Source organism: Chamaea fasciata, unplaced genomic scaffold (genome assembly GCF_029207755.1).
Source record: "Chamaea fasciata isolate MVZ Bird 193981 ecotype frontalis unplaced genomic scaffold, bChaFas1.0.hap1 SCAF_15, whole genome shotgun sequence".
Classification (NCBI taxonomy): Eukaryota; Metazoa; Chordata; class Aves; order Passeriformes; family Sylviidae; genus Chamaea; species Chamaea fasciata.
The window spans coordinates 163585-185873 of record NW_027094100.1 but is presented as its reverse complement, the minus strand read 5'-3'; the positions used below and the strand labels follow the sequence as shown (position 1 = coordinate 185873).

At 41.1% G+C, this 22289-nt stretch overlaps 1 protein-coding gene across 2 annotated transcripts in view; it reads left to right on the top strand.

The window, feature by feature from the left end:
* Window positions 1–17817, top strand: part of KDM3B (lysine demethylase 3B) — a 46212-nt gene extending 28395 nt beyond the window's left edge. Inside the window, exons 17-24 of one of the 2 annotated variants that reach the window (XM_066197512.1) lie at window positions 7742–7913; window positions 10992–11082; window positions 11159–11289; window positions 12558–12677; window positions 13173–13312; window positions 13660–13836; window positions 14385–14519; window positions 16475–17817. In XM_066197512.1, the coding sequence (XP_066053609.1) occupies window positions 7742–7913; window positions 10992–11082; window positions 11159–11289; window positions 12558–12677; window positions 13173–13312; window positions 13660–13836; window positions 14385–14519; window positions 16475–16555 (1047 nt within the window). In that variant the 3' untranslated portion in view covers window positions 16556–17817. Of the gene's footprint in view, window positions 1–7741; window positions 7914–10991; window positions 11083–11158; window positions 11290–12557; window positions 12678–13172; window positions 13313–13659; window positions 13837–14363; window positions 14520–16474 lie in introns of those variants that run through there. The other variant, XM_066197513.1, reaches the window with a different exon arrangement.
* Window positions 17818–22289: the final 4472 nt, after the last annotated feature.

Here is a 22289-nt window from a genome sequence, read left to right as displayed (position 1 = left end):
GTCCTGAAATGACCAAGGTCTGTACCTTGGGAAAAACAGTCTATTCAAACTTTGGCCAGTTCCTTCTGAGTGAATATGGTGAATGAATATTTCAGTGGTAGCTTTATAAACTGGGGAGACAGCATCCCTGTTCACTCCATGCCTTATTGAGTCGAGCCCACAGGCTCTTGCATATTGAGCTTTTCTCAGCTTACCATCATGAGTGTGTTCACTGTGACAGCCCTTTTAGCTGTAGTGTGCTTTATGCTGAACCAGCTCTGCTCTACTACAGCCCAATAGTGAATCCACTCTGATTTCCTGTGTGCACCTTAGCATTTACCCCACACCTGATGCTTTATAGCCTCAGGGAACAGTCCATTCCTTCCAGCTGCAGCATGTGCAAGAGCAAAAATGCTGCATGCGGTAGTCTACTGAATTTTGGGTGTGCTTGATAGAGTATCTCACCCTGAGCCCTACAGCCAGTGGGAGCCCAAGTATTGCTCTGGACTCAGCAACTCATGTGTGGAGCACTCTAATGGATTCTCTGAGGTGCCATCAAGCGGTTAGGCCTTCAGACAACAGACTGTACCTTAGACCCGCTCTTAGCATAGCCACTTCTTCAGAAGTCAGTCTGTAGTGCTGCAGCTTTAGCTTCTCCAGAGAGTCAGTAAGATCAGCCTGGTCAGACAACCCTAATCTCAGTAAATGGGTGAGTAATTGCTGCTGCAAAGGAAGTGCACCCACAGCTCTAACAGAGGATGATGTCCATTGCCGTTCAAACTGTATTCTTGGCGCTTGGTTCTGCAGCTGCCTCTGACACAGTTGCCTTCACTAACTGTTCAGAATTGAGACCATTGGTGCTAGACCATTAGGTCTCTCATCATCTTTTCTGGAGAAGTGCTTTTAGTCTGCTAGTCTGTTCTTACAGTGCTAGTGTGCTTGGCAATCACATTCCATGCTTATTTGTGGTTGTTCACAAGACACTGAGATGTGGTGGAGGAACTGGCTGCATGTATCTCTTTTGGCACTCAAGAGACTGTTCTTGACAGAAGTGGAGTACTTTTCATGTAAGTGTAGCCTGTCCCATGGAACTGCACATTCTCTGGATTCCCTGGGCACAAGCACAACTAGCACGTAGCTGTGAGAGCTGCGAAGATGACTGTTGTGCTGCCAGCCGCGTTCCTGTTCTTGATTCCTCTGGCCACCTCCTAATAGTTGAAGGAGGTACTGTGCAGCACACCCTTGCTTGTCTGACTAGAAACTTCATTGCCAGCTTCCCACTAAGTGCAGTTGCCTTCCTGTCCTGACTTTTTTGGGGTGCATAGGAATCTTCTTTTGTTTTTTTTTTCTTCCTGTTTTATTTTTCTGATTTACAAGGGATTTCAGATCATTCTTTTGCAGTGCTGTGCTGTCCATCATCTACCTTTCTTTGCAAAGAGCTTCTTAATCTCTGTCTAGTATACTTCGATAATTTTCTCAGCATTTTCTGTCAGGAAATGCTACTGTCTCTCCTAGAGGATCCTAGATATCTTAGGAATTCCTACAAAAAATGCGCTTGTCAGTTTCTTTGCCAATGAGACTGGTTAATCACCATTGCGAGGTGCTGCTTGTGACTGTGGGGTTCTTGACTGGTAATGAGTCTTGAGAGACTGCTTATGGACTCTAGAGGTATGACTACAGCCCTTGTGTCTGATGTGTGGCTTGCAGTGTGCATCGCCGTCCAAGTTGGTGCATACGCTGAGGCTCTGGCTACAGCTGCTGTGCTCGTCCACTCTTTGTGACTCTCTGTTTTAGGCTTTGCCCCATGGTATGCTTATTGATGCTTTTGGATCGTTTTATCATTCAGAGGACCCCTTGAATAGGAGCAGACTAGGCAAGTCCTTTGCTCATTCAGCAATCCTCAAGGTGGTGTTGCAGTCACTGGAGTTTCCTGTTAAAATGTGAAAAGGAATCAAACAGCCTCCCTTATTCCTATGTAAGAGAGAGAGCTTGTGACCCAGGCCAGTGTTACTGTTTCAACAAGGTTATTTTAAAGAGGATTTCTTCCAGGAGGCTCTCTCTCAAGAAACTGCTCTGTCACGGTTCTTCCTTGACTTATATCCTCCTGTACATCCCAGCTGCACCTTTAAAAGTGAACTGAAAGAACATTAATTCTACCACCATTCCCCAAATCCTTTTCCTGTTTTGTGGTTTGGAAAAGGTTATTTGGAAAAAACCCCTTACCCACCCTCCCCAACACTTGATCTGTGTCATATGAAGATCTTGGCTATGGTGGCAACCCAAATTGTTAAAAGAGAAAATTCTTTTCCCTTAATGCTTAGATAATAAATGGCACTCTTTCAGTGTCACTCAAAAAGAGCAACATTTTTTGAGTCCTTTGTCTTAGAAAATGTCAGAAATAAATTAAACTCTGTCTTATCCCAGAATTCACTGAGACCATAACAGTAATTCTTGCCGAAGTTGTTTTTCAAGAGTATTTTGCTCTCCTGAAAATGGTTGTTGCTCATCTGGGGATACTGTTAGGATTCTTATCCTATAGCAACCTGATATTTTCTGAATTTCCATGCTAGGATTTTTCTTTTCTGAGACACTGAAAATTTGATATGGTACTGGAGTGTTGTTGTTGTTATCTCCCTGTAGTTTGAGAGTGGATTTGGCAGGAGATGTCTACCAGGCAAGTCCACTGTCATTTTATCTTGGAGCCCTATCTGTGTTCTTCATTAGAGAGAGTATTTTCTTTCTTCCATGGCAAATTTGGTGCTTAATAGCCAGAAGGGTTCTGCTAAGTTAAGTACTTCGGTTGTTTTGGGGTTTCTTTTAATTGCTATTTACAAGTGGTCAAGTGAATCCAGCAGGATCAAAATGTCATTATTTTTCTGTACTGAAGACAGCTGGCTTTTCCATCAGCTAAAATCTACCAGCAATGCTTTCTGCACATCCTGTGAATGGTACTGCTGTTTCACTTATACATGATCCCTAATGTTTGTTGTAGAATATGCTTAAGCTTTTTTATTGCCTTAATGTTAGCATTTTTGCTGGGATGAGGGAGTATATTGAGAATTTGAGATTGCTGTATTTGCTTTGTTATCTTTGGGAGGTTTGCTGCTTGTCAGGCTGTCACATTTGGGACATAATGGAAACACTACCAAAGCTTATCCGTCCCTCAAACTTGTGCCCTCTGCTGCTTTTCCGTATTGGCACATACAGTACTACTGGGGAGACCAGGACAGTGTGAAGAGTGACTGCGTGACTCTGGGAATATTAGTCAAGGCCATGGAGCCCTCATGGTTTTCTTATTCCTGCCCGTGAGGGGTAGGGGAGTGGACAGATCTTGCATGTCAACTGTAGTTTACACAGCTGGTTTTCACCAAGAGGGTTTTAGGATCATGGGAACCTCTTTGGGGTTTGAAGTTTGCTTGGAAGAGATTGGAACCTTCTAAGCAAAAAAAAAAAAAAAAAAATCTTTGCCAACAGGCTGGCCAACCTTACAGGGAGAGCTATAAGCAGGAACGAGGGAGGGGGAGAGTATGACCAGTCATCAAGGAAGGAAAAAGTTGATTGATTTGGCAGGCAAGCAGTGTGAGGTGATGTGAGTAGGAGTAATCCCATACTCAAGAAACCAATGATGAAAGATGTCCACCTCAAGCATAGGCAAGTAAGTAAGGATCTGTGTGCATCACAGCATTGTGAAGAAAGCTCTCACACTGCTTCTGGGAAATCAACATGACTAGGTGTCTTTCTGAAGTACCTGTACACTAATGCACGCAGCACATTGAACAAACAGGAGGAATTAGTGTGCAGTTGCACAGCCGTGGTCCCATTGGTATGGTGGGATAGCTGAGGCAGCTGTAGTACGGGAAGGAATAGGTAGAGGCTATTCAGGAAGGACAACACAGGAATGACAGGCCATGAAGGTGAGGAGGGAGCATTGCTGGTTTTGTGAGGAAGAAGCTAGAATGCTTGAAATTGTGTAGGAAGTGATGATGAGCCGTCCAAGAACTTATGGACCAGGATTAGTGAGCAGAGTAACGTGGACAGCATCATGGCAGGTATCTGCTACAGGTCAGCTGACCATATAAACGTGATAAGGCCATCTTCAGAACGCTGGAGGAAGGCCCTGTGTTCACATTTCCTGGGCCTCATGGGACCACCCTGATACCTGCTGGAGGAACAACGGAACAGGTCACAAGCAGTCCTGAAGTTTTCCGGAGTGCATTGATGTCAATGTCCTGAGACAGCTGATCAAGGAAACAGCTAGGGAAGGGCACTTGTTCTGGACCTCGTGCTTTCACACAAGGAAGAACTAGTTGTTGATGTGGAGATACGGGGCAGCTTTGGCTGCAGTGAGTATTAGATGGTGGCATTCAGATCTAGATTCTGAGAGGAGGGAGCAAAGCAAAAAATCACGATCACAAATCTGGGCTTTGGGAGAGTAGGCTTTCGCCTTTTCATGTATTTGCTTGGAAGAATCCCATGGGGATATGCTCATGAAGAGAAAAAGAGCTCAGGAATACTGACTGAATCATGCTTAATCTGCCTTTTAGCCTTCTGTGATGAGATGACTGGCTTGGTGGATGAAGGGGAAGTACTGGATGTTTTTTATCTTAACTCTAATAAAGGCTTTTTACACTGTCATAATGTCATCAGACAAAGTGAAGCACAAACTTGGCAAGTGAGCAGTGTGATGGACTTAAAACTGACTGAAATGCCATATGTGAGAGCACTATCACTGGTGGTATATCATGGGGGTCACTTTTGGGGTGAGTAGTGGTTGTCAAGTCATTAGTAACCTAGATGGGATAGGGTTCATAGACCCTTAGCCAGTTTACCGACAATACAAAACCAGGAGGAATGACTGATAACAGCAGATGGTTGTGCTGCTATTCAGAGGGTCTGAATAGGCTGGAGACTTGGACTGAAAAGAATCTGGTGACGTTCAGCAAGGGAAAATGCAACATCCTGTACATCAAGGAAGAATAACATCCTACAGCAGTTGCTGAGAAGCAACCATTTAGAAAGTATCTTTGCCTAGAAGGATCTTGTGTCCCAGTGGGCAAGGGAGTGACCATGAGCCAAGAGTGTGTCCTCACGATAAAGAGAGTTGTCAGCAAGTCAGAGGAAGTGATGGTTCCCCTAAGTGTGTTCAGTTGTGGGCTCCCCAGTTCAAAAGAGTGGTGGACTTATTAGAGGAAGCCCAGCAAAGGGTCACAGGGATGATGAAGGGACTAGTGCATCACTTAGATGAAAAGAGGCTGAGTGAGCTGGGACTGTTCAGCCTAGAGCAGAGAAGGCTCAGGAGAGTGTGGGGAGGAAATCTTAAGAAGAGGGAGCCAGGCTCTTCTTGTCAGTGCCCACTAACAGGGCAGGTGGGAGTGGATGCAGGAAGTTCAGCCCCAACACAAGAAAATACTCTTTTTCGGTGTGAGGGTAGTCATTTCCAATCTAAATGTTTCTGTGGAGTTTCTTGGGTTTTTTCATTCCCCTGAAATTCACTGGAGTAAAGTATCAACCCCTTTTTGTTTTCTTAAATCTCACTCTTCTGGAGTTGAGGTTTCATTACTGCCTTCTAGAACTTAATGGCTGTGTTGTATTGTATTTGAAAACCAAGGCTATTTCTGTTATCCCCAGAGTTGGGTTTTTTTCCATTGATTTCTGAATCAATAGTTGTCCTCGCTTTGGGACTAAAATTGAAACTAGGCCTTTTGGAGGCCATTGGACAATACAAAGGAAGCAGCAGTTAGTTACAGGAGTGATTTTAATCAGCGTAACTTTGAAGTTGCTTGTATATAACTCTGTAGGTATCTTTGCCTAACACACTGATACCACATCTGGGGACATCTGTGTTTCTCAGGGTTGTGCTGCGCTCTTCATATAAATAAACCAAGACCCACCATCAGATCATTGCTAACATATAGGGCACAGCTTGGAATGAATTCAAACTTACATAGCCATGGGAACTGCCATTTGAACGTAGGTAGCAGTTAGTAAATCTGTGGCTTTTCAGGTGGGAATAGTCCATATGCAAGTTCACTTCATACCCTCTTTGTTTACTCTCAGATTTGGTAACTCTCTTTTGAGATGGCAAGGTGCGAGGAACTGAAAAGGCTTTGGCAGTGTTGGAAGGATTGTCTGGTATACCTTTCCCAATTGTTGTCAGTTTAGCAAATGCTTTGAGTGTTTATGGGGAGAGGCCACTGAAATACCTGTGTGGAATACCTGTACATCATTAGCCTAAGCATCTTAAAATCCCTTTTGCAAGTGAACAGCCTTTTTTCCACTACTTGGTTTTGTCCTACGGAGTTAATGTTGATCTGTGATTGTACGTGAATAACAAGTGAAATAGTCAATTCATATTAAAGTATGAAAATTTTGCATGAGAAGGCTTTAGTACAAATGCTGTTTCTAGTGGTAGTTGCACGTCTGCTTGAGAAAAAGGACAGGTGGTGGGATTCTACACCTACTCTGCTGCCACAGGTGGATTGACCCTGTCTGGCTGCCAGACCCCTCCGCCCAGCTGCTTTCTTACTCCCCCGTCTCAACAGAACAGGGGAAGAAAATGAGGTGAAGAAGTCTCTGGGTCAAGATAAAGCCAAGGAGATCCCTTAGTGATTGCTGATATGGGCAAAACAGGTTTACCTTGTGATAAAGGAGTTGAATTTATTGCTAATTAAAAATAGAGTAGAATGGTAGAGAAGAACAACAAATCAATAAACACCTTACATCTCCCCCTCACTTCGCTTTTTTTCCGAAAGGCTCAACTTCACTCTCTCATCTCTGACTATTCTACCTCTTTCCTTCCACAACCCCTGGAGTGACAGTGGGGGTATGATAGGGGTTGTGGTCAGTTCATAACACTGTGTCTGCTGCCCTTTCCTCCTCACACTTTTCCCGCTGCTTCAGTGTGGAATTCCTCTCACAGGATACTATCCTTCACAAATGGCTCCAACATGAGTTGTCTCCATGGGCTGCTCCAGCGTGAGTCCCCAGTGGGCAGTTTTTGCCAGAAAGCTTGCTTATTAGTGGAATTCTCCCTTACAGCTTCTGCCAGAGCCTGCTCCAGCATGGGCTCTCCATGGACTTCCTCCAGGGAATATCCCTCTGAGGGAGTGCAGGATCCTCTGTGGACTGCAGGCGGATCTCTACTTCACCACGGCCCTCCACAGGTCGCAGGGGGACAGCCTGCCTCACCATGCTCTTTGATGGGCTGCAAGCTCCTCCTCCATCACTGCCCTTGGTGTATGCAGAGCTGTCTCTCTCCCTTCCCCCTGCCTGCCGTCCGTCCGTGTGTTGTGTGTCCCCCGTTATCTCTCACACACACACACGAGCGTCAGCTGTGGAGAACTTTTTACCCTTTCTCGTTATCACAGAGATGCCACCAGCATCAATTATGGGCTCAACTTTGGCCAGTGACGGGCCTGTTGAGCCAGGTGGAACCATCTGTGTCCCCCATGAGGCAGCTCTCAGCTTCCTCTCACAGAGCCTACACCTGCTGCCTCCACCTTGCCATGGAGACCTAATGCACTTGCCTTGGCAAGTCTAATCCAACGCCACTTCTAAGGCAACTGTCCATGGCGTGGAACTAAAGTTTGCTTTGACTCTGGTTATTTGCCTGATGCACCAAAACCAGACATGGATGAAAATAGATTTGTGGTGTCTTTTGTATGATGGTAGCAAGGAGTCTCAGCTCTCTCTTAAGAAAGTTTGGCTGCATGTGTAAGAAATTTGGTTATGGTGGAGTAAGCATTCATCTTTGTATTCTCAGCCCGTGCTGGTATCTGGTGTCCATAAGAAGTTGAAGTCAGAGCTTTGGAAACCAGAAGCTTTCAGCCTGGAATTTGGAGATCAAGATGTAGATTTGGTGAACTGCAGGAACTGTGCCATAATTTCAGACGTGAAAGTGCGTGACTTCTGGGATGGCTTTGAGATAATATCTAGTAAGTAATATTTATGGCTGACTAGTTTACCTGAGCAGTCTGTCTTGCTATCTTCAACTCTTAATTTATTTTCCTAAAAAATAAATAAAGAAAAAATCTGAATTCCTATCAGTCTCATCCAAAGAAGCCATTGCTCCTTACATGCAGCACACCCTAGAAAATGCTTTATTGGCGAAGATTAGGGCAGGACTGTCCAAGAGAACTGTCTGTACTGCGATGTTTTGGTGTATGTTGTTTTCATGTGTCAAAAAATGATTCATGTCACGGGAAGCTACTTTTTTTTTTTTTTTTTACTTTTCCCAGTGAAATTAATCTTCAGTTACCGTTTTTAAGACAGTAAGTAATGTGTCTACCTTTGCTCTGCTTTCAACCTCAATTTTTATTGTAAAACTAAAGGAAAACTGCAGAGCTAAAACAGACGGAGACTTTTGGTACTAGAACTTGGATTTGGTGGAATACATCAGTCAAGTAAATTTGACATTGCAAATTATTTTTGTAGCAGATCATCTGTGAGTACAAATACAAATTTATATCTATTATGAATACCAATACTATATGCATGCTTCACATGATAACACGTTATTTAATGCTGGAGTTCTTCTTTGAGATAACCTTCTGTTAAATGTGGATGGGGAAACTAACCTGCTGAAATTTCTGGGGATGTAACAGGTCAGGTTAAAGAGCTTCTGAAAAGCAGAGTGCTCCATTTTAGATTGTATATACCTAGATCTGAGTGGTCTTACAGTTACAGATGTTGGAGCTGTAAAAGTTCATTGCAGTGTTGGTGGTTTTAGAGATGTGTATGAAATGTTTTCTGTATTTATTGCTGTGCACATATTGCAGAAACAGTGAACTGTTGGATGACTTAATGGAATGTTCATTCAGCAGTCAATGAAATTACAGATTTGCAGACCAAGCATATTCCCTTCCTAGTCATTTTTCAATCAAAGAACTCCCATCTTTTGACTTGTTTTTTTATATGGTTAGTACAGAGTATTGTATTTTGTACTGTTAAATTTCATACTGTTTTTGTTATTAATCAGAAATAAATGGCCTTGGAGGATATGATGGTGTGGTCTTTGTGTATTGACAGTAATTGGGAGAGTTCACAAGCTCTTCACTTCTGTGCTGGGGTCATTCATGAAAATAGTGAATTTGTGTGGGTCAAGTTATCTTGGAGAAATGTTACTTGTAGTTTGTCTCCATACAGATATGCTTCTGTCAGCAGAATCAGCCTTGGCTTTTGTTTTAGTCAACGCCTTTACCACAGTATACATGAGAAACATTAGTGACCTAGGTTGGAAAACCTTATTGCTCTTGATAGTTTATTTTAAATGCATTTTATTTAGGGTTTCTTCAGCCATGTTCAGTCTCTTATATAGAGGACTATTATTTGCTACTAGTTTGGAAATTTCACATGCTAATTCTTATGAAAACTGTTGGAAAATTACCTAATATCTCTGACTTCTCTGCATTACATGAATTCTAAATTTTTGAAATGCGTGGCTGGCTCCCACCCTCACATTAAGTTATCAAAGAGATGTAGAACAGCCACTGACTTAGGAGGTGTTATTGAGATTATTCTATATGATACTTCAATTAATTTTAATCTTTTGCCATTTCTTTTAATATTTTGGTGCTCAGAGTGGACTTTTGAAAGCTCTGACTTTTTGTTTCGATCCTTCTTACACCTGCTTTTCTTTGCTGATGATATATTTTCTGGGGTTTGTCCAATCTCATGTAGTTTGTCAGATCTGTATGCTTTCATCCAGGTAGTTCTTCACTCTGTCCTTTCTGAACAGGCTCCCTACAAACTGATTCTTGTTTAGAACAAAGATCCTGGATGAGTTCAAAATCTTGAATATGGGAAATTCAGGTTCTTGAGCTTTTCGGTTCACTCGCCTCTCTAAAATCTGTAGCTTACCAGAGTTCGTTATCTTTAAATCAGTCACTTCGGCTCACCTGTCTGCAGTTCTTAATTCTTTTTAATTTCAATAAAATATTTTTTGATATTGCAAACTGGGGCTGTCTTCTCTAGCCTGTTGATACGTAACGCAGATGTGATTCACAGGTCTCCAAGTCCTAATTTCTTAGATATGCTTTCTCTCCCAATGCTGATCTGCTGGATCAGTTTGGCTGACAATCCTCGGTAAGGTAGGAAGCAGTGAAGGGTGTTACTCTCTGAGGAAATGGGGATGCTAAAGTGTTAAAACTGCTGTACACCTAGGTTTTCAATTGGTGGCCTCATGTAGAGTTGTGAAAAATCTGATTGAAGAGTGAACTTTGTTTTTCTCCCTAAATGTTACTGTGAGTTCTAAGCCACTCATGTACCATTTCCAGATAGACTCCCTTAGGCCTGAGATCTAAGGTAGCCCTAAGACCTGAGGTAAAGCAGGAGTTGATATGGTCAGTGCTGTCATAGCATACATCCACTGTTGCGTGTGTAATGCCATCTTTCTGTGCTGCCCACTTTTCTGTTTCCAGTCAGGACTCGTGTAAAGCTCTTAAAGTGAAGAACAAATGTTTGGTTTCGGCACTCTGCTAATTGGAGTGCCTCCAGCAAAGAAGAATTTAAAAAACTAAAGGCTGTCTTCCTTTGTGACCACCTGCCATTTAGCTTTTTTTGAACATGGTATACCATCTCAACCAAGACACATGGTTTCCTGCTTTACACTGAAGTTAGGGTTGATTTCAGAACAAGAACCAATAACTTTATTTTATAGAAGTGCCACGTCTCTTGAAATTAAAGATAAAACTCCCTTAGACTTTGGTAAAAGGACTAAGGAAGAATGCTTTGGAAAGGCTTGTTTTTGAAGCTGAGTAAAAACTATTCTAAGACTTAGCACCTGTGCAAGATCTGTCAAACTTCTGCAGTAGGTGATTGTATCTATCTGTCTATCTATCTAGTTGTTAAACTGTTGTTGGTCATACTATGGTACTGCTTGGAAGCCCAAAACAAAATCGGGATCCATTTTGCTGAGCATTGTAAGAGGTATAAAAACCCTTACAAGCTTTAACAAGGTAGTGGGCTGTGGTAAAAAGATATTATGTGGAGAAATCTTAATTTGTTTCTTGCAGAACGGCTCAGGTCAGATGATGGTCAGCCAATGGTACTAAAGTTAAAGGATTGGCCTCCAGGGGAGGACTTCAGAGATATGATGCCTACGAGGTAAGTAACCTTTTGTACCAGTGCTGACAGGACTGCTGTAGGTGCTACGGGAAGATAACCTGCCTTTGCTCTCTAGGTTTGAGGACTTGATGGAAAATCTTCCTCTTCCTGAATATACCAAGAGAGATGGCAGACTGAATTTGGCTTCTAGGCTGCCAAGCTACTTTGTCCGTCCTGACTTGGGTCCCAAAATGTACAATGCATATGGTATGTGAGTATAGTTCTGCAGATACTGGTTTTTGTGACTCCCTATTACACTTAAGGCAAATACAAGGCTGTGGCATTAGTCAAAACTCAGTGCTTATCCTAAAGCCTGCTGTTACTTTTTTTTTTCATTTAGTCCTGCAAATCTGGTCTTACATTAGCCCTATCTCTGTCAGATGTGCCGTTTTCTGCCTTGTATGTCCAAGAGATGTACATACAGTAAGTTAAGTTTGCAAACAATTATTAATACATATAACAGGCATGATAACAACTCAGGGTTCAAGGAAAAGTTAGTATCTTTTGAGAGCAACCGAAGTCTTTAAGAGGAAAATGACCCACCTTCTGGGCACTTTCACCTGTTTGTGGTCTGTTATGATAGGTACTGTTCAGTGGCTTGAGTTCCTAACTTCAGAAGCTTTTATTTTAAACAGGAAATAGATAAATACAATGGTGATGCTAAAAACTCTTGTAGGCACACTACTGTTATGTTTGCTGATACGAAGATTTTTAATGTTCTATTTCCCTCCAATGCTGCTTGCTAGAGGTGGTTAAACAGAAGTAGAAAGAGAGGGTGCTATTGAAGGGCCAGAGGAAAAAAAAGGGAACATGTTAATAAGAAGGTCAAAGAATTAAGAAGCAAACATTTGAAATCTTTCTCCATTACTTACAGTTACTTGAAAGATGTAAGTTCTTTCAACGTGCAAAGCTACAAGCACTTGAGTCTGCAGGTGTTTTTCCTTACTGAATTGTCATCCGAATCGTTAATGATGAGCTGATCATTAACTGGTCATGGATTTTACAGCTTAGTATGAGAAAATAAAAAACAACTGGAGGCTTATACTTTTAACAGTCCATTGACTTGCTGCACACAAGGATGCTAATGCCGCTTAAAGCAGTTCTCTCGTGCCTCCAAGCAAAGGAAGACTCGCTTTGTGCTTATGATAGCTAAGTTCTCTAATATAGACTGTATAAATGACCCTCACAGAGAGACAAAATTGTGAAGTACAAGTTCTGGCTTTGGTTATTATTTTCTCATGATTTGGGTAAACTAGCTTTGCTACTTCTGTTTCCTGTAAAATTGAAAATCTAGTTATCAGTAAACTTTTTACTTATGCTACACATGACATGAATATACCTATTTCAGTTGCTGTTTGATTTTGGTTTCTGCTCTCATTGCTCTACAAAGTTAGCTTTCCAGACAGATTTTTCAGTTAGGTTATTTCTTAAGAGATTAGTCACAGAATTTGATTGTGTTTTGCACTCTGTTGTAGGCTTAATTACTGCAGAAGACAGACGCGTTGGTACCACAAACCTGCACTTGGATGTGTCCGATGCTGTTAATGTCATGGTGTATGTTGGGATTCCCATTGGGGAAGGGACCCATGATGATGGTAATGCTTAAGGAAAGCTGTTTTCTGTGCACTAAAAATGAATTGTGTGTGTGAGAAGACTGTATCTTTTATTGTTTAAGCTTATCATATCTCTGATATATAATTGAAGTATACAAGGCAGTTTGCTACATTTACAGCACATAATTAAAAGTGCAGTAATGCTTCATCTGCTGTGGGAGCAGCAGAGTTTTGCTGGAAATTAGGTACATTCCTGAAGAAAGGAGGAGAAAGAGTAACTTATTACCCTTTCTTCTCCTTGTATTTGAATAATTGTAGCTCAGTTTAAATTCATGACTCAGCTTTGTGATTAGCTCTCAATGGACGCATTCCCTGAATTCTACTAAAAAGGAGTTTGATGGGCTTAGAAAGGGCAGTATGTATGATGCAGCAGTTGCAGTGTGACTGAATTAAGTAGCTGACAATGCTCCTTCCTCTTCTCTATGTTAAAAATCAGCAGCTTTGTAATCATTGCTTTTATGTGGATTCCACTTTCAGAGGTTCTGAAAACAATTGATGAGGGAGATGCTGATGATGTAACAAAGCAGCGAATCCATGAAGGAAGAGAGAAACCTGGAGCATTGTGGCACATCTATGCTGCCAAGGATGCTGAAAAGATCCGGGAACTTCTCCGGAAGGTATGCTGGTTACAAAGAAAGGTTGAGCTTACAGGGTTCCTTGACTAGCTTGCTTACAGCAGCTGAATGATACAAATTGCTATCAGCATCAAGTGCATAGGTATTCCACTTTTGTCTTTGAGGACATTGATAGTTACTGTGTTTGCAGGTTTTCAGCCTGGTTTGGAATCTTCATACTAATGCATGTTGCTATTTAAGACCTAAATGACCTTAATGAAAATAATGTTCTACCTAGAAATAGTTCGTTATGAGTTTTGGTACAGTCTGTTTTGGTACAGTCATTTTGTGAGCCAGCAGTATCAACGTGCTGTGTCATGGTTTCCCTCTACCCCATATCTTGGCCCCAGGTTGGAGAAGAACAAGGCCAAGAAAATCCTCCAGATCATGACCCCATTCATGACCAAAGTTGGTACTTGGACCAGACCTTACGTAAGAGACTATATGATGAGTATGGTGTGCAAGGCTGGGCAATCGTGCAGTTCCTTGGTGATGCCGTGTTCATTCCTGCAGGTGCTCCCCATCAGGTAACTATACCAACTCTAGGCCGTATTGACAAATTGAATTTGAGGCACTGCAGAGCTGCAGCTTTAAAATAAGTGGTAATCAGTATTGCGCACTTAGGGTTTCTTTTTCTACATATGCAGTTTTTACATTACTAAAAGTTACATAAATACCTAAATGATTTGTACATAACTGTGATGAAATTACGGGGCGGGGGGAAGCTGGGGTGAATGGAGGGAAAACATTTCTGTGTAGTGAAACGTCAGTCAAGGAAACCAAGTTCAAAGGGTAAGAGACCTTGCTTTAGGGAACACTAATGTTTATGGGAAAACAGGAAACCTGATAGATGTCTTGTATTTTGTTCTGGTTTTACTGTTAGATGCAACTCTCAGTTTCTGGTTTTGTTGAGTAAATGTGGCAAAGCCTAAATGTATGATGGGGTGGGTATTGGTGTTTTTGGGAGTTTGGTTTTTGGTGTTTGTTGTTATTGTTTCTTTTGGGTTTTGGGGTTTTGGTTTTGTTTTGTGTGGACATTGTCTTGATATATCAGTCATTTGATGTGGGTTTTTAGGTCCATAATTTGTACAGCTGCATTAAAGTGGCAGAAGATTTTGTATCTCCTGAACACGTGAAGCACTGCTTCCGTCTGACCCAGGAGTTCAGGCATCTGTCTAATACTCATACAAACCATGAGGATAAACTGCAGGTAACCATTTTATGTCAATACACACTAAATACATCCTGTGTTTTGCCAGCTTAGTTCAGTACTAGAAATGTATGCTTAAGGAAAGGGTAGCAGCTTCCCACAAATCTAGAGGTTCTCATTTGATAGGTATGTTACTTAATTTTTAAGTACTTCTGTCTACAGTATAATGTAAACAGAAATTAGTAATAGACTTCTGCATTTCCGGAGAAGTTTCCCTGTTACTGAGGAAAGTACATTACGGATGCACACATTGGTATTAATAAGTTTTTGAATGGCTGAATCCTAATGACAGTAGAGCAGACCAGGCCAAAAAAAGCACTCTTAAAAAGTAAAGAGCAGTGCTTTGTTTTGAAGAGCGGACATTTATTTGACCAAGTACACTTATGTATGTTTCTTTTTTTGCCTCAAGGAAAACTCCTCTGAAAGCGAAGCGTGGCTTATTTAAGTCAAGGATATGGTTTAGTGGTGGACTTGTCAGTTTGTGGTTGGATTCGATGATCTTAAAGGTCTTATCCAACATTTGTTAGTCCTAAAATTAAATGTGTTTTGGTTTGAGGAAGCGTGATTGCCTAATAATTATACACAGAACATAATAGGTACACAAGTACACTGGATATAAGGCAGTAAGTTCTGCAGAGAGAACACCATAGGAGATCTTGTTGGATTTTGTCTAACACTTCTGAAGCATTAGTATCTGCTCCGTTTGCAGATTTTTTTGTAAGCATTTTTTGTGTATCAGTAGTCACATGTATGTGAAAGGAAGGAGGGTGGAGATCTGCAGAATGGCTGTCCTCATCGAAGTAAGTACACAGTACATAGTCACTCTCCAGGAGGTCACCCAAGGATGTCAGAATCTACCGTGTTAATTCTCTCATACCAATTCAGTGAAAGTTTGCTATAAATATCTATGTGGATTTTCATGGGATTATAAAGGAAAGCAGAAGCAGGATCAACTCTCATATTGGTGTCTAACACTGTACCTCTTCAGCTGTGATGATACAAATGCGGAAGTGTTTCTGTAAATTAAGAGGTTGCAAATAAATAATGCCTATTATTAAAGAAAAGAACCAAGAAACAAAAACCCGCAAAGTGCACCTCAGTATTTCTGTGAAAAGGAATACTGGTTGTATTTGTCTCAGACTTTTTAAAAATCTGTCATTTTTAATGTATATTTTTATATAAACCTCTGTCTATTTTTTTTTTTATATACTAAAATAACAGAGACAATAACAGCCGCATAAATGATACCAAAAATGAGGTCACATGTACATCAGGAAAAGATTATGGTGCTTGGCAGTTAGTTGAGCAAGTGCAATTGAGCCACTCAATTACGAGGTGAAACTGTTCCATTCAACACCTGGAAAAAGAATTCGAATAAACTTAGGTCAGAAAAAATCAGAAACAAGACAGAACTTTGATTCTCAAACTGTGAAAAAGACAGCAGTGAGTACTAGTGGATTTCTAATCTTGTTCTTGTCTTTCTGCAAGATTCACAAATTTGAAGAATTTCTAGCCTCCGTGCTAAGACAACAGGATGATTTGTTGCATCATCTTAATCTTCATGGGATTAAACCACATGATTTTCTTGCGTCTTTTAGATTTGGTTTATGTGAATCTAAGTGACTTGGATAACAAGGATATTTTCAAAATAAATTCATATATATATAACTTCATAGTGCACTTCCTCCTAGCTCTCACAAGAGAAGGAATTATCTTAAAATAACACAAGTAAATATGTTGCTGGGTGACCAGAAAATGAATCAGTGCAGGTGTTTAAAATACTTGTCATCTGTGACAGTTAAAATTTGCACTGTTGGTATCCTGAAGCAAAAAGAGTATATATTTTGTGTATACTTGCCAACTATTAAAATTCAGCTGTCAAAGTTGATTGCATAGCTATGTAAGACTCTCCTTGTGTCTGTAGAAGTTGATTTTTTTTCTTTTTCCTGTTGCAGGTGAAGAACATTATATACCATGCAGTGAAAGATGCTGTTGGCACATTGAAAGCCCATGAATCCAAACTAGCTAGATCGTAGGAACTGCTAATTCCAAATGCCCTGTCAAGTAGGCCTTTTGCTCACGGTATATACAGGGACTGCACACGACTGCCTCTGCAGGAGCAGAGGCTTCTCACTGGGAGCTGGTGTGGTCAGTATTACACACACTCTTCAGCCACTCTTTTCTACGTTGCCTCAACACTGAAGGTCTAATGGAAGGTCGCACTGTTAAATGCAGAATTCCAGATTCTAAAAGGTGCCATATCCCTTTCCTGTGGCCTTTTGCAAATTGACAGAACATGGAAACCACTTGGTGTTCCTGCATATTACAATTAGAAATGGTATAAAGAGTGTGGATGTTTCTTTCCCTCATGCCTAGTTAGTCTCCACAAAGTTAGACAGAATGTGCTAGAGGTGGGTTGTCCTACTGCAGACTTGGTTGATAACTGCTGAAAGAATGTGACCAACAGTAGCCCAACTGCAGAAATTCAAACAAACTTCCCGTGTGAGATACAGGCCAAGGAAAAGGATAAAGCTATTCTCTGCACTCCCCTTCTTCTAGCTGTTTCTCTATACACTGTAGAGTTGCAGAACTAAAGGGAGAACCCACATTTTTTCCCCCCAGGAGACTCCAGAAATAAGAGAATTGTGTATTTAGTGAAAAAATAGGTTTGTAGTGAAACAGTTAATATTTCATGAAAGTAGATATTTTTAGTATTTTTGAAGTACCACAATTGTTCCTGGATTTTCAAGGAAAGGTGTATTACGTTTAGTCTTCCTTTCAATAAAATCAAGAAACGATTTTTAGAAAGCAGTCCAAAATAGCACAAAAACAGCCAAAGGAGAATTGAATAGAAATTGACATCCCACCTCCCTTGCCCATATTACCTCACCTATCTTCCCCCCTCTCTCTATGCCACCCTGCTTCCTCACAATGAGAAGTAAAAAAGAGTGTAAACTCTGTTCTCACATGGAGATGTTGTACATCTCTCCCTGCACTGGTGACTGCAGGCAATATTCACCCAATACCAGTGCTACCTGAAAACATCTATAAAACATCTATCCTTTCCAAAGTGAAGGAATAGTTAACTTTTGGTGTCAACTTTGTCCAGAACTATTTTAAGTAAAATGTTCCTGCTTGATAGAACTGTATTCAGAATTACTAATGTCAGCATTGATGCAATGGATTTCATTGTCCGGGTACATGGGGAAATGTATTGACCTTATCTCCAGCTGTACTGTAGTGCCACTTGCAGGCCTGTTAATATGTTCACGGTTATTTCATTTTTTAAAAAATAAAAGTCATTTACTGTAACAGCTTGGGCAGTTTCCTTCATACCTGCACACTGATCTTCCTGCCTTGAGGTTGTCTCAACCTCTGACCCTGGAAGTGTAGGCTGCCTGCTAATTTTGACCTGCTCTGTTTGACCAGAAGGTTCATGTGGTTTAGACTGGCATCCCAAGTATGTGCTGGGAGCACACCAAGCCCTGCCAATTCTTGATTCTTCAAGGTAGTTTGGGTAGAGGATCTGTCTTGTCATAAAAAACGTCTCTTGTACTGTGCTCCCCATCTTTGTCTTCCTAACAGGTTGGGGTCCAGAGATGCCCTCACCACTGGAGATATGGATGGGGTGGTAAAAGTTCTGAAGCAATATTCAGCCAAAATCAGAGGGATTATTAAAGTTAGGAAATACCATAGAATTATAAAATGGCCTACATTGGAAGAGACCTTAAAGATCATCAGATAGTTCTGACATACATCATACGGAGGTTATGCCGCAAGTAGCCAGCCAGTGATTATAGAATTGACTTAAGATATATAATCAGTAGTTTTTTTCACAGTATTTTCTAGTTCAAGATTTTAAGGGGCAGCTGGTATGTTACGTAGAATGTAAGCAGATTAAAGCAGACATCATAAATCAGAGGCAGTTTAGCAGAGGGAGAAAAAAAAACTTGAGTTACATGTCTTAATATAGTTTGCTGCAGTCATGATGCTTGTTCTACCTAGTGCTCTCTTGCCATTGCTAAACGGAGGTGCACGAGACAGTGGCCAGCACCATTTTTGAATATGGGCTTTAAACTCTGGCTGTCTTCTAGCCAATGTCCTGTGTAACTACAGACAAGATGAAGCAAGAATTCAGGAATATATGGCTGTTGGCCTGCCAAAGTGAATTTAGATTGCAGTCACAATACTGAAGGTTGGTGTGTGCTCAGCCATGCAAGGGTGTAATGTCTCCATAATGTCCCCAGCCTGAAGATTTTGCTTCTTTTCAACCAAAAGACTTCATTTTCTTGATACTGAATGAAAATGTAACAGCGTGCAAGTTTAATTTTACAAAACCTAAATCTTTACTTGGAGGCAACTGTACCAGGCAACATAAATATAGGAAAAGAATAAGTACCTAATACATCGAAAGTTGTGTTCCATGTGTCATTTTTCTGAAAGATTCTTAGACAGCCTTTTGTAAAACCTGAGGATGTGGAATCAGAATTGGTACAGCAAAGTTAGATGCTAAGCAGTAACTTGAATTTACCTACAATCCAAATAAGATGAAAGAAGTTATGAGGCATGGATATTTAAAACTATTGCTTCCCTGTATGTGTAATTTCCTTCTTCCTCATTCCTGATAGGCCTTTGATAGCTCTGAGCTTCTACAGTTGAGAGGTATTGGTTGAGGTGCATGACACACTAGTGATTTATTCATGCATCAAGCACACACTGTAAGCATTGATTCAGTGGAAAATGATTGTGAAACTACACAGCATGTGAGTGAAGCATAGCATAGAAGGGCCTGCTGACAATGCGGCTTCCCAGTTCTGGTTACTGGTAAGGAATCTTATCTTGTGATTGTCAACTTTGGTGTTACCCAAACTTACCACGATAGTTGGTATGTATGCCAGTGCCTGCTTGTGGTCTCTCTCTTCCAGTGCATCTCAGAATCTGAAATCAGCCCACAGTTTCTTTCATCTCAACTGGCAATGTCTTCAAGATCCCTATTCTTAACCTTTGAAAAAGAGCTGCATGTTCCCACCAGACATTTGAAAAATTACCAGGCAGAAATCATCTTACTTTTCTCTCTTATCTCCCTCATTCCCCTGGGAGCTTTTTATTTATCTCTGCCTTTTATATAGTCTAATAGGAAAATGGTAATATGTTTCAAGAGCTGTTTCCTCTAGGAAGGTGTCTTCTAAGAGAATAGCTTTTCAATCACAAAGCAAAACCGGTAAAGAAATGTTCTCAGAACAATTACCAGTTCTAGGGCCCTAGCTCTTACAATGTCATTTTTGGCTGTCAGCTTGCACTTTTTCTGTTTTCCTTACTGTTCGGCTTTTGATACTCTTCCACTACAGTCTGCACCTTTGTGCTTCAGAGAGGGTGCCCATTGTGCTTTTCCACTTCGTCTTTTTTCCTAAGATCCATATTTAGTCTGCAAAACTTTTCCAGAGGGAATCCTCTATTCTTGAGCCGTGATGAATTGCTGTTGCTCTTCATTGTAGCAGCTTCTGCCCAAACTTGAGCTTCAGCAGGATCTCTGGATTTGACCTGGCATTTTTCTTAATGTAGCTTTGCTTAAGCTGCTCTACTCAAGGAACAGCTTGTTTGATTTCCATGCTTTATTATTTAGCCATAGCAGATGGATAGATATTTGGTGACCTGTTTGGACCATTTGTAGAACGCAAGTTTATCATGAGTTATTTCAGCAGTAGTATATCTGCAAAAAAATCCATACAGCCCTAATTTGAAAATAATTGATGAATTGCTTTCCTGGATAGTAATTAAGGTCTTAATTATTCAGCATTATAAAATATTGCTAATAACTTAATAAAAAGAATACTGCTAATAAATATTTTTATTTTCACTTAACCTGCAGCTGACTTTTGTTCCAAAAATAGCTCTTAAACTACTCATAGTTTCTCCTCGTGGAAAGGTAAATTAATCTTTCATTTTTATTTACGATATGGGAAAAAAATTGAACTTATTATTGCTCAATGTGAATTGCTAGCTTAAAATACCTTTCCTGAAGTTGTTCTAAAGCTCAACATGATACTTAACAGTGAGCTGCCACTTATATTTACAATACCACCTTCTCTAGTGATGTTGAGATTCTGTTGTTCTTAACCACCGTTTGTGTCTTGTGCACTGTAGATTTTCATACTGCCCCTTGGCACATTAAATAGCATAAAACACTAAGGCACATTTTATTTAGGTGTCACCCATGCTGCAGTTATTTAGCGTTCTCACACTGGCTTATGTGTTAATCACCTGATCCCTGCATTTCCCCTCTTCTGTTTGCATCTTCCACTCACACGAGCACAAACAAATTACTCAAGTAACAGACCTGTTGCTGTGCTGGTCACCGATAGGAAACTGATGCAGTTTAAAATGTAGTTATTTTGTTAAAGGTTTTGTGCGTTGGTGTTATTTGGGCGTGTGGAAGCAGATTCCTTTTATCCTATTAGTAGGTCAGTTATGCCATCAGTGGTGTAAATTGTGCAGTCCCTTATGCAATCATTTTGTGGCCATTCATATCCAAAAGCAGACTGTGACAAAATGTTCTTTGTCACTGTCTGTAGAGACACTAGCATTTTCATCTCTTGCATGCAATGGGAAGTTGTCAGTGTTTTGTATTTGTCATCACTGCTCATTATACTGAATTTCATGCATTCATGAGAAAATTCTTCCCAAATAGCTCTTTGTTTTTATTCTGACTCTTTCCTTGGTCTCGTTCCTTTTCATAAAGCAACTATCAGCAACTAATGAGACATTGCCATAGTGCATTCCTTCATGTTTTTTGTTTGGGGGGTTTTGTGGGGTTTTTTGTTTGTTTGTGTGTTTGGGCTTGTTGTTGTTGGGTTTTGTTTGTTTGTAGTTTTTCTGGTAGCTGAAGAACCATAGTAGATTTCTAGCGATTTTTTCCCCATTAAAAACGAGCTGATGTAATGGTTATCTCAGTGTGATTCAGAGATTTGTATAGGGGCCTAATCAGTCCTTGACTGTAATACACATACAGACTCCCAGAGACTCCGTAATAAACTCTGGCGTTGACTGAGGAGGAAGATTGTTTTAACAGTATTTCTTGGTCAGCTGTTAAAACACAACAATTTCCGGTACTCCAGTATGCTGAAGCATACACATTTCCCACCCTGCACTAAGTATATTCCCACACACACACATACACTGTTCAGCCTTGTTTGTGTAATTAACAAAGTAATCCTTGACCTCTCAGCTTTCGAGGAAGAGTATCTGGCAACACTGAAATTACCTGGAAACTACTAGTAACAGCCTTTACTCCTCTGGCTCGATAACGCAAACGGCAGTATCGCTAGTTGAGGTTTGTTTTGCGTCCGGTTTTGGGTGAAACTCAGAGCCGTGGATCTCTGAAATGCTTTTACACTTAACTAGCCTGTTTGCAGCATGTAATAGCTGTCTTGATTTCCCTGGGGGAGGCAACTGGAGGAAAGATGGCTTCTTCTGTGGTCTCTATTACTCTGTCTTCCCAAGTGCCCGTGATCTCAATTCAGCGCTCTCCTGTAATTTTCCTCACTTTGCGCATGTTGCTTCTCTGCCGTCGTTCCAGCAACGGCACCCGTCCACCTCGCAGCTGCCGTTCCGCTGGTGGGGCTCCGTTCCCGGGTTCCCGCCGCAGCTCCGGCCCTGCCGTCAGCGGGGCTTTCCCCCGCTCGGGCGCGGGCGACGCCGGGGTTCCGCAGCGGGGCGGGATGCTCGGCGCTCTGCGGCCTCTCCCTCGGCCGCGTCGGCTCCTCCCAGCGA